This window comes from Pistacia vera, unplaced genomic scaffold, assembly GCF_008641045.1.
Source record: "Pistacia vera cultivar Batoury unplaced genomic scaffold, PisVer_v2 Contig625, whole genome shotgun sequence".
Taxonomy (NCBI): domain Eukaryota; kingdom Viridiplantae; phylum Streptophyta; class Magnoliopsida; order Sapindales; family Anacardiaceae; genus Pistacia; species Pistacia vera.
In genome coordinates, this window is record NW_022196474.1 from 282847 (window position 1) to 296261 (window position 13415).

The 13415-nt window shown below is 28.7% G+C and overlaps 1 protein-coding gene across 1 annotated transcript; it reads right to left on the reverse strand.

Annotated features, from left to right (window-relative positions):
* Nucleotides 1-1010: 1010 nt before the first annotated feature.
* On the reverse strand, nucleotides 1011-4586 carry LOC116111100 (probable WRKY transcription factor 13). The gene is made up of 3 exons (XM_031397309.1): nucleotides 3869-4586; nucleotides 3518-3736; nucleotides 1011-1444 (listed from the first exon to the last, which is right to left on the reverse strand). The coding sequence occupies exons 1-3, from the start codon at nucleotides 4177-4179 to the stop codon at nucleotides 1273-1275; spliced, it is 702 nt and encodes a 233-aa protein (XP_031253169.1). The 5' UTR covers nucleotides 4180-4586; the 3' UTR covers nucleotides 1011-1272.
* Nucleotides 4587-13415: the final 8829 nt, after the last annotated feature.

Genomic DNA, 13415 nt, shown 5'->3' on the forward strand with positions numbered 1-13415 from the left:
AATAAAATTTAATAAATTATGTCTTCTAAATGGATTTAGAACCCATCTTATTTAACACGTTAATGTTGCTAAATTCACAGAAACAATAAAATATTATTAAAAGAAAAAATATTTTAGAATTAATTTCGGTGCAGATAGAAATAAATTTGGTGTGAGTGTCCTTAGAAATCGAGTGGCGTTCCTTTAACAGTATTGGTGGCACTTTCTAATGAGGCCCATCACGACCGGCCGTCTCTTGAGATTGGTTTTGGGCTGCAATTAATTTTTTTTTATTAAAAAAAATTGAATTTAAATTTATTTAATCGTTAACCATTAATTACCGTTGATAAACAAGATCTGCATTTTAATAATATATAACCCATGCATTTGGGACGGATTATTAATATTTAGTTTTTAATAATTCCATCGAGTTTATCACGTAATTAAAAAAAAAAAAAACTGAGCAAATTTAGGTTGAGAAAAGTTTTTTAACTTTAAATATATAATTCCATCGAGTTCTCAAAATTCCATATTAATTTATTTCTTACGCTTATCTGCTAATTAAAAATCCTCCAACGTAGAGGTCTTGGCAAATGACTAACCTACTAAGATAGTAACAATATAAAATTTTAATTGTATAAATGAATCAAATTATATGTCTCTTTATCTAATTTGGAAAATAAATAATAACGAATAAACATAAGTTGTCATATCATAAACTTTCCGGTATATCAATTCTCAGAAATTAATTACGTATATACTATATAGTATATAGTATATACTAATGTAAAAAAAAAAAACATTTCTTCAATCTTTTTTATTTTGTTTTCCTAGTAAGATAGTAGAGATTTACTCTTAATTAGTTCTTTTATTTAGAATATTCAGTAAGACTGGAGGGTTTTGTACTTTTGTTATTGCACAACACTATATTTACGCATCAACGTAAAAGTAAAATTTATAAAATCATAAAATAAAGTTTATAAAGTAAAATATCAACATAAAATTTATTATGATGCTTACACTATTTAGAATGAACTTGGAAGTGCCAGTGTTCTTTTATATAATTCATGCAGAGAGCGACGTTATGGAAGGGCCGGAAAAAATTAACACAGCAATGTACAAACAAGCATATAAAGCTCTGTTATTTTTCCGGCTCTTCCAACGCTATTTTATGTCATCATCAGTTACAGAAGAAAACTAAGAAAAGCCAACAGAGAAAAGAGGTCAGAGAAGAGATTGTACGTACACAATCACATTGCTTCTTCTTAAACATTATACATTATTGTTGTTCTTCTACCAGAAGAAGTTATTCAGCTGCGATGGCGATTGTGAATCTTCTTGATCATGCGACGGCGAATGTACGTGTCTTCCTTCGTATGTTGTTATCACCATTCTTGGATCCTCTGCTAATCTCTCCACCCGCTTCTTTACTCGGCAGTTATCCTGCGTACACCGATAATAGCTCCTGCATTTTCATCCCAAAACAACCAGATATCTATATTCATCAGCTTCATCCATGCAAAGGTTAGCACGTCGGTCTTATATGCATCTGAGTCTGTGACTGTAGCATGAGAGAAAACTGAAGACTAATGCATGATGAAAGCGAGTTTTTGAGCACATAAATACTACAGTAATGAACGTATCCAGACCCCTTCATATAAACAAACACAGTAAAATTTTGTCTTTTAACATTTTCCAACCCTAATGAACAGACACCCACACGCATTTAAGAATTTTTGTTAATATGTTACGATCAAATGAGACCTAATGTTGTGCAACGATCGAGAATATATTAGAAGTGATTGCCACCAAAGCTTTACAATAACCTGAAAAACCATATACTTTGAACACAGAATTTTGATTAAGCTAGAAATTGCACCGATGGGGGATGATAAAATGGTGAAATATTAACCATAATGCATGCAATTAGGTTAAGCAAAATAGTGATTATATTTAAATCAAAATAACAATGAACAAAAGTAGCAATTCTCTTGAGCAAAAGAAAATGAAAAATCATACAAAATAATGATAAAAAAAAAACAAAATTGAGCTCAAATAAGACTCTGAAATGGCTGGGACACGTATGCATAAGCATGGCATTTTTAACAGCAAATGTTTCCTGGAGAAATAGCAATATTATAAAGTGTTATGATCACAAAAAAACAAAAAACTGTTCTTGTAATTTGTAATTTTTAAACAGTGCTAAGCCTGAATCATCTGGGATTATCTTAAACAAAATATAATTTACAAAATCAATTAATTTTAAAGGTCAAAATGAAGCAGCCCACAATAATAGATTAACACTGTAGTTAAAGCCAATATAAGCCAATATAACAAAGATTAATAATTATATTTGTAAAAAATGGGAACCTTTTTTTGACTTTGAAAGCTTAATTTTGCAGATATTTCTATGGAAAACCCAGATTTTCAAAGAACATAAATAATTGCTAAAACAAAGGAGGTGTATGATGAATAATAATGACGTGGTATCTAATCAATTAATCATGCTAAAATGAAATTATAACACACTAGAATATAAAAATCTTCCTGCAAATTAAATTAATCAGAAAAATATCATTATTTTCACATAAATAAATATTATTTTTCTCTTATTTTCTTGCAAAGTTAGAGCTTATTGACTATAATAATTTTCATGCAAAATGCAAATCAACACATAGGGAAGCAAACAAGCAATTTTATAGACTTTTCATGGATTACAAATAGATAAATAATATATATTTACTTACCCAGGAGAATTAATTCTAGGAAAATAAGATGCCTAAAACTTTATAATATAACCTTTATTTTCACATAAATAAATATTAATATTCTATAATTTTCTTGTAAATTTATGTCTTTACCGCGACAAATTAACAAGCAATATAATAATCTTCATGCAAAATGCAAATCAACAAATTAACAAGCAATACAATAATTTATTTTGATAAATAGATATACAAAAATATCTACCCAAGATAATTAATTATAGGAAAATGAGATGCCTATTAACTTTTTATTATTACCTTAATATTTAAAGATTGAAAGTTCCCTCTGGTTTCCTTGTCATAGTACATTATAATTAATCAATTGTTGTATATATTTTTTATCATTGTATTGTGATTTTCATCTTTTAAACCTAATTATTTCTTCTTTTTGGCTTTTTGCCTTGGCTTATATATATATCTATATTCATATACTTGGTGTTCTTCATCATTTTATTTTTTAATATCTATTACATTTACATTTTCTTCTTTTACCCTTAAAATCTTCTGCCTCAAACTGTAAAAGCTCTAACAGCAATCATAACAACATTAATAATATGAGAGAAATGAAAAGAAGTTCAAAAAAAAAAAAAAAAAAAAAAAAAAAAAAACATAGCATGTGTTATGGGGGACAACTAAGGCTAAAATCCAATGTCAGATGAACTTTTCACAAGATTACTAAGTTATAAAAGCAAAACGAGGAACACCCAAAAAATTTAAATTGTGAAAAAAAAAATTTTACAAATTTTTCAATTTTATAAAAATAATTTAATTACCTGGGGTGTTGAGTATTTTTTACCACTTTCTGGCCATATTTTCTCCACTTATATCCATCATCAAGAACATCAACTTCGCTCATGGTTTTGAAGCAAAATCTAGGCTCTCTAACCTTCCTTCTGGTTTTTATTTTCTTCATCTTCATGGCGGTGACACCCAAATGATGATCTTGAACCATTCTCTTGTTGTTATAGCACTCGTTTACATCTCCATACGCCCTAATTTTGCACCAAAATGGTCACGAAACTCAGTGTTATATCAAGAAAAAGTCAGGAATGACTATAAAACACATATGCATGAAACCAAATAAAAGGAAGAAGAAGAAGTTCAGAGTTGTGCATGGTTTTTACCAGAGATTTGCAGATGACCTTTGCAATGAAAGGAGTTGGGGGCCTCCGAAATGGTCAGTAGCATGAGGTGAAGAAGGAGAAAGTAGGGTTCCAGAGAGATTATTATTATTATGATGATGAGATGAAAGTGAAGGAGGAATAGAGAAATTTTTGAGAGATTGATGGCAATCCAACGAAGAAGAAGAATTATTACTGTTGTTAGTAAAGTTCAAGTTTGGAGCTGCAGTTGCTGCTATTGAAAATGGAAGAAATCCCATTTGTGTTGTGGCTCCAGCAGCAGCAGCTGCCATCCCTTGATGATCCTCAAACATATTTCTTCTTTCTTTCTTTCTTTTTCTCTCTTTTGACGAAGAAGATCAAAAACAAAAAACAAAAAAAAAAAAAAAACAAATCAAAAATGGATTGAAATCACTAGCTCTCTTTCAAGAGGAGACCTTACAAGCCTAGATTGAAAGAACGATTCAAAGAGACCCTCTTTCTCTTTCTTTCACTCAAACTTCTAGATTGATAGATAGATATATATAGAGAGATAAAGATGGAGATAGATAAAGAGAGAAGAATTTGGAAGAGATCATGAAAATAACAAAATACCTATAAATTTATAAGACTTATATTATATGTGTAACCACTTTCCCATTTGGCTCCTCCTTTCACTTTCCCCTTGAAATATATAAATAAATAAATATTATAGAAATAATACCAAAAAAAGGTTTATGTATCTAAATGTAGAGAGAGTTGTAGAAGAAGTGGTAGTTAATTTAACATTCAACTGAAATTTATATTTATATAAAAGGAGGAATGAATGAAAAACATAATATAAATTGACCTGAAAAGTAAGAAAATTTGAAGGCTCATTTTTCTCTTTTTAGTGGAATTTTCCTGTTTTTGAGAGAAGGTCAACAATAGACGACAAAGAGAGGGAACAGTGACATTCTCTCTCTCTCTCTCTCTCTCTCTCTCTAGCTTCTTCCTGATTAAAGATTTATACAACTTTCTGTCACCAAAAATAAAGTGTATATATAAATGAGTACACAATTATAGAAGAGAAAATATACAAATTTAAAAAAAAATAACATATCATAATAATGAGAAAAACTAGAAAGGGTCATGAAAATCCCTAGCTCCTATCACTTTCTTAGGGTTTCTTTTACTTTTCTTTTCTTTTTTGTTGTGTGAATGATTATTTATCCAGGGTTTCTTTTATAAAACCAAACGATATTATTATTATTTTAATAAATGAGATATTCAGACATAATTATCAGTCGATTCTATTTAATTTTGAGAGTTACAAAACATTCTAGAAATTTAATACACAAAAAATTATTATATAAATATGATAAACATCTCTTTAATTATTTAAACACAAAATTCTTAGCTACAAATAAGCTTAATAGCTAAAGGGTTTACCTTTGATTTTATTTAAGAGATAGTTAAGTTTTAAATATTACAACGATTTTAAAAAAATATTAAAGCACATTTGATTAAAAAAAAAATTTTAAGGGGTTTCTTCGTACTTTAGAGAAGATTTTATGTTATTTTTAGCATAATTTTTTGTAATTTTTGAAAGATATTTGATGATTTTTTAAAATTGTTTGGACATTGGAAAATTATCTTACTGGAGGAATGAAATTAAAAAAGAAAAAAGGAAAATTAAAAGAAATTGTGAATAAATAAAATGAAGGAGTAATAGCAATGATGAGAGATCTTGGGTGCAAATCTAAAATTCTGAATCGGCGGTGAAGATATATCATCATCATGATTGATTGATTTAATTATTTTTTTTAATTTTTAATTTTATTTATTTATTTTTATAAATGGAGGCTCTATTTGACTTTTTGCAGCGAAAAAGCTTCTCACCTTTCTCATCTCCTTTTCATAATAATTAATTAAAACCTTTCTTTTATATATTTTTATTACTTTCCGAAATTACCCCACAAGGACAACCCACGTCTACCCACCATTTTCTCAAATTCCAAACAAGATATTATAATATTAAAATAATAATAAAAATAATAATGTTATGATTAGTCTCTTCAATTAAAAGTAATAATCCTAGCTTTGTAACTTTAGTAATTGTTAATTAAAAATAATAATAATTATTACTTTGTGAGATTAATCATCATACTAATTACATAATTTAAGCCATAAGATAAGCTACCTTTTCTTCATAATGTAATAATAATAATGTTTATAATGTCGTACTTGGTCGAATCAAATGCATGGTAATTAATTATAATAATTAATCATTAACTTCATTCATTTTGTAGAAATAATTATGAATTATTATATGGTTAAAATTCTATTAATCATACTTGAATTAATTTGTAAAGGTTAGAATAATAATAAGTAGCTAGAGAGTAGTAGTGATTCATTCAAAACAATTAGCAATAGTAACTTATAATAATTAATTAATTATTTTGCATGCAACATAAATAATTATTATTATTATCATTATTTTTGAATTTGTAACAATTTCCTTCATAGTGTATTTCTTTTAGCCACTATGATTATTTACTATCATTTCTTCAACTTAATTAAAAAAGTTGTTAATTATATTTGTGAATTACAAACAATCTACACTCTTTTTGTAGTAATTAATAATTAAGAACCAAGTGGATATAGTAAAGTAATCTTAATAAAATTAATTTATTTTTTATTATAATAATTTGGTGAATTTATATGAATATTTATAGGCATTGGATAGTAAAAAGAGGGTTAATGATAAAATTATATACTTAATAAAGTTTAATTAAATTCAAGATGGTATCAATGAAAGATATAATTATCTAATTGACTCTCTCTTTATAACAACACCCTTTAGCCCTTTAGTAGGTGAAATGGAGGTAGATGAGTATTTTATTAATATTAAAATAAATAAAAAATTTCTAATCCAAAATTTCAGAGAATAATTGAAAAATATATTGTCAAATTAATATTTATAACTATTTTTTATAATAATAAAACTCCTAGATGTATAAATCTTATAACTAAAAATCATCCCCAACTCATCTTCTTAACGAAAAGGGAAAGAAGAATTACTTGGTTTAAACTTTAAATTACATATATTTTTACCAAAAATTAATAAACAAAATTATATTATTCTACACAAATAGAGGTATAAAATAATATAAGTCTGGAATTTTAAACTAAATCTTAAATATTTTGAAATATAAAACAAAAATTATGGAATATAAAATTAGAAATTAAAATAATTGTAAAATAAATCATGTTGATGACGGAGAGATGACGTAGAGATGATATCACAATAGTCGTACTAAGAGAGAATAGCTTGCATCATGTACAGAGACTTGGGAGCCTTTTTTGTTTTAATTATTATTTTAATTTTGAATTTATTAATTTTACTTAAATAATACTTTGTTAATTAAAATATTTAAAATAATAATTATTATATTTTGTTTTTTATTAAAAATTTCTGGGCCCTAAGTTGGGGTGGCAAACTTCATCATTTCTTTTTGTCTCTGTTTATAGGTGGCCATCATGCCACTTAGATTTCCTTTTCTTTTTTCTTTTTTCTTTTTTATTGGGATTAATTTTTTATTCTAGTCTGGTTAAGAAAAGAAATTTTTTTGGGTTAATTGGAGCACTTTTTTAGGGTGGTTAGTTTATGAATGGTATATTAATGGAAAGATAGATTACTTGGAATATTTAAGAAAATGTATTATTGAAATAAATGAGTAAGTATATTATATTGATATGTTTTGTTGGGAGGAACAAATCAGTAAGTATGTTATATAGATTACTAAATTACCCTCCTTTTAAAATATTAATAAAATATTATTTTAATTATTTTATTTTGAATCATTTCTTTTAACCTTCTATATTGGAGATTTTGCTAAAATACCCTAGCAGCATAAAATTTTATTTTTTAACAAAAACACCCCCACCCACTCAAGTCACTGCCAACCGCCTAAACCATCGTCGGTCGTCGATCGGGAAGTGCAATGAAGATGCTCTTTGAAGGTTTTGAAGAGGAGGTGAAGGGGAGTCGATCAATGCAAGTGGGGGTGATTTCCAATAGAAAACGCAATCGAAGCGCCAAGAAAAAGGGAAATCACGCACAAAAATAGTGGGCTTCATCGAAAATTGGGTGTAGTTCCGATGATGGGGTTTGGTGGGATTTGAAGAGGAAAACGAGAGGAGTGAGATGGTGGTGGTTGGGGCTGACGATGATGTCGAAATCAGCCTAGATCGGGTTTAATACTAGCGGCTTCCCAACCTAAAAAAATCTCAGATCCACAGTCATGTTAGCGCACGACCGGCCAAATCTGGCCAATTGTGCTCCATTCCGACGATATTGGTCGACTGTGGTCGCTGGTGGTGGTGATGGTGGCTGGATGCCAGCAGTCCTCTTAAGTGGCTTGTAAATTGTTTTAAAAACAAGGGCATTACTGTCCATAACTTTAATTATTTAAGGGCAAAATTGTAATGGCAAGGTTCATGTAAATTAATTTCAAAATAGGGGTATTATTGTCCAAAAATTTTAATTTTGAAGGGTAAAATTGTAACAAAATTAAGATTACCAAGTAATCTTAAAATACTTAAGAAAATTATATTACCAACAGTAATTATTATTGGTTTTGAAAGATTCTCAGAATCTTATATTATTTTACAACTAAACATAGTAATCAAGTAATATAAGATGACATTACCTCAGTAATAGGGAATTACACCAATCAAACACACCCTTACTGAGGGAATTACCCCAACCAAACACACCCTTAGGGTAAAATATGAGTTTGTTTGGGCTTTTTTTTTTTTTTTTTTTGAAATTTTTAAGGATTTATTAACATGTATACTTTATGTAATTAAAGTTTTTAAAAACTATTTTGATTATGCTAATATAAGGGGAAAAACAAAAATTCTTATACAGTAATAGTTTTTTTTATCAGGTTAGTTTCATCTATTTCTGAAAGACTGATAAGTTAATATTTCAATAATTTTCAAAATGATTAAGCATTCCCTATCAGGACGGTTTTCAAATTTTTACAATGTTCTTTTTTCTTATTTTTTATAATCTCAAATATAGTACTTATTAATTTAGATTCGTAAAACAAGTTCAAAGACAATTAGATTATAAAAAGAAAAAAAAAATATTATGGATTTCAAGAGGAATATATAATAAGGAATAATTACTTAAAAAAACTTTTTATTTATGGTGTAAATCTTCTTAAATAAGTAGATAAGATCTTTTATTCATTTAGAATTAATTTTTTTAATATATATATATATATATATTTTATCTTGGTAATTGATGAAACCAGAGGTTCCCCTGGTTTAACCAAAAGTCTTTAAGTTAAAGCAATTCTTATATACATTTGCTATTCTTTTTCAAAAACATTATTGTAATTTTATTTTTACATAATATAATTAGTTTATTTATATATTTAGGTAACATGCATTGAAATTTGTTTCAATAATTTATGAAAAAAAATAAAATAAACTAAAAAATTCTCTTCAAATTTCAGTTAAAATTCCATGAAATCATTACAAATCAGTATACCCACCTGGGCCAATTGTGTTCTAGATCTCCAGGCCAAAAAATATATATATATATAAAATAAATAAAAGAATATTGAGAAATTGGATTAAATTAATATGAAATATTGAAATATTGAGATATAATAATGTGGAAAGATTCTGTATCTTGCAGAAAATTGGCATGCCATTCCCAGTTCTAAGCTGTCATTGACAAGACCTCTCTAGCTATTTTATATTTTTATTTTTTATTCTTATTATCATTATTATTTTTGTCTGTTTGTTTGTATTTATTCACACATAATATTAATAAATAATAAATATTCAGAACTATATTTGGACTATATAATATAATTGAATTAATTCTGATCTCTACACGCTTCTGCTGCGTGTATATCCATGAGTTATTTTATATTTTTATTTAAAAAAATTTTGTTATTTTACAGTTATAACTTATAAGTCATCTTACTGGGTCCATAACCTAGCTGTATGGAAGCCACCTGAAAAAAGCCACTTTTGCTAAATTTTTTATTTATGGAAATTGTTGCAATATTTTTTCCATAATGTGTAATAATGTTTTCATAGAATTTAACTTTGATATTATAAATTAAATAGTTTTTTTAAATTTATTGTTATCACTTTTTCTTTTTTTTTTCTAAAATTGAAATTTTTTTAAGGATACGGGGACGAAGATACCATCTAAATTGACTATTAAAATGGGAGTTTATGTGCATTCATTCACTCGTAATAAACATATATTATGTACATAACACATATTGACATGATATATTATAACCGAGAGAGTGCATATATACTCATTCCATCGATTTTTTTTTTTTTTAATAATTAGGGTGTTCAGGTCTGTTTATGCGCACCTTAACTAATCATTGAGGTTTATTGAACACCCTACAAACCTAATAGGTCAGATCAATCACAAATATAGTAGGTAATTATTTTGTAACACTTGAATACAAAACCTTTGGATAACGCACCCAGATGCTAAAGTCTTACCGTTTGACCACAAGACTCGTTGTTATCAAAGAATTTTCTATTATTCAATTTTATGTATCTTCCAAAAGAGTTCGAGTGTGACAATCTACTAGTCCCTAATAATATTTCTCCTCTAACTTTAGCAATTTGGGTAATCTACCTAAATGGCTAAAGTCTTGTCATTCGACCACAAGACTAATAGTTATTGAAAAATTTTCTACAATTCAATTGTATCTTCCAAAAGAGTTCAATCGTGACAATCTAATAGTCCATAATAATATTTCTCCTCTAACTTTTGTGGACCATCACAATTTTTTCGGTTTTTAAAGACAATTCAATGACTCAAAGGGGTAATGTTACCTCTAACCATAACATTGTTGTCATTTTCCATTGACAATAATGGTACCACCTAAATTAACCATTGAAGAGGAATTTCGTTCATGTGCACTTGTCCAATCACAATGTACGTGTATATTACACGAGTTGACAAGATGCCCTATAATTAAACGATACATATATGTTTATCTGTACTCATTCCCTCAAAGAATTTTTTATTATTGAATTATACGTGTCTTCTAAAAGAGTTTAGTCGTGAAAATCTAATGGTCCACGACAACATTTTTCCTAAATATCTTACCATTGCTCTAAGTTTCTTCATCATATTCATTCTAATATATAAACAAAGTGTCACATCATAAGAATTATGGGAGTTTTGTGTGTATGAAAATGACTTATCAAATGTGAAGGAGATGCGTATGAATACGAATTGCACATATATGTTTTTATGTTTTTCTTCAAGGGAATGAGTATTGAGTCTCCAATCATGTGTTTTTGGGCCTTTGATGATGATTCAAAAATGGTGGGTTTGTGAGTCAGTGAGGTGGTTGTTGAGGGAGATGACATGGGAGCACCACCACCCACCAGAACACACCTTATTGTGCTCTCATTGGTGGCACTTATTTACCCTTTATCAAATGAACGAATTACATTGTTATTCTGATGAAATACGGTGTAAAAGTTTACCCCATTTTTTATTATGGGAAACTAATATATATTTAGCGGTTTTAGTCAAACAACTATCCGTTTTTACATTTTAGAATTGTAACAGTATCAAAACAGTTAACCAATTGATCAAAACTTCTAGCCGTTGGTCCAAAAATTCTCGACAATTTAAACAAAAATGCTAACATAATTAACAATATTGTTTTATTGTATGTATATTAAGAAAACAACAAAAAGAATGGTAACCCAATTCAAATTTTACTTTGGGTTTGGGACCCAAACTAAAACTTTGCCAATTGCAAACCCTAATTTCTTTCAATTTGAGGTGCATGTGAGTAGGATCAAAATATGATCTTGTAATCATTATTACTAAGTTAAAAGATTAGTTGCTAAATGGGTATCTTTTTGTTTGTACTTTAGAGTGAATGTGATAATATAAAGTGCTAAATCTTTGCAAGTGACATAATATAAGTTAAATGTTTTGTTTCAATCAAGACAACCGACCAAGATTTAAAAGTAGATTTACTAATTAAACAAGGTAAAAGGGCCTTATTTTGTTTTGTTTTTAATTTCACTTAAGTTGGCCTTTTGAGTTAATCACTTTCTCCAATTTTGTTTTGTTTCTTATATTCCAACAAAGTGAATTTGCAAATTAAGTGACACTTGATCTTTGCCATACTCGAAGTCGTTTAATGATCACATAATGAACAATATTATCGATTTTTTGGAGTGATTTAGTGATCTCATGATAAATAATGTTATCGATTCTTGAGAATCATCAAAGGTAATTATATGTTGATTTGAGTGTCCATATGGTGGTTCTTAATAGTAGGAGGGGAAGATAAATAACTAATTCAATAATGCAACTATAATATTTATTGTCTACAAAGATGCGATTTTGTCATTGTTTTAAAACCCTGACCAAGACCTAGGGCCTTTTTCGGACCGGGTTACCCCTGTCCACTATTTAAAAATCTCTTACCTGACCGTCAGTCACTTTTGTCCACTTTTTGATGCCCCTACTCCCTCCCGCTCACCCCTCACCCTCACCTGACCCCTCATTGCGCGATCATAGTCGCGCAACACTAGTCGTGCAATTGCAGTTGCGCGATTGCTGTTGCATGCCTTTCCTGCTCGATCCCAACGTCCCAACCCCGCTCTCCTTGGTGTGTCGCTGCTGTCCAACTAGTCGACCGCCGATTTGCATTTGGCCAGATCATAGAGTGTGTTTGCGGGATTTCAAACCTGCAAGGATCGATACGTATTTATCAAGGGTGTGTTTGCTAGATTTCAAACTTGCTGGATCACCGTGGCCGGGAGACACCCTGGGTCGGGTTTCATAACATTGAATTTTGTGAGTTATTTAAGTCGAATTTTGGAAATGTTGATGAAATGTTTATCAATCTAATCAATTTGAGTTGATTCACATATTTCTCAAAAGATTGAGATTTTGTTCTGATACAAGATAAATCTTAACCACAAATGTTTGTTAATGTATCCATGTTATTAAATCTTTAAAGAGGGATAGTGCTTGGATAGAGGAGAAAGGAGAAAACCCTTTCAAAAGACAAATTGTTTTAAAGAGAGAAGATCCTTACTATATCTTTTTTTTTTTGTAAATTTCGCCTCATTTGAAGAATTCTGCTTTTATAAAGTAGTGAGTTAGGTATTGGTTTGACTACAACTCTTAGTTCTTAAAAAAAAAAAAAAAATTAAAATTAATCACTAGCCTTGTGGATCAATGGCCAGATTCTAGCCATCTAGGTGGTTTACCCAGATTTATTTTGTTCGAGTCCTACAAAGTGATCACCTACCACATTTGTGACTTACCTGACTTATTGGCTTGTGCAGTGTTCAATGGATCTTAGAGATTCTTGTAGGGTATTCAATGGACTTCGGAGATTAGTTAATTAGTTGAAGTACGTGTAAATTGACTGGATAGCTCGATTATCAAAAAAAAAAATAATAATAATAATTAAACTAACACAAATTAAGGGTATACATATATTTTGAACTCATTAAATGGAGTCCATTATAATAAATTAAAGGACTATAACCT

Bases quoted from the DNA above. Each gene is read 5' to 3' on its own strand.
- LOC116111100 (XM_031397309.1), bottom strand. From the start codon at position 4,179: ATGTTTGAGGATCATCAAGGGATGGCAGCTGCTGCTGCTGGAGCCACA. The intron at 3,737-3,868 runs GTAAAAACCATG...GTGCAAAATTAG, and splicing joins AGGTCATCTGCAAATCTCTG to GGCGTATGGAGATGTAAACG. The intron at 1,445-3,517 runs GTAATTAAATTA...ATGAAAATGCAG, and splicing joins AAAAATACTCAACACCCCAG to GAGCTATTATCGGTGTACGC.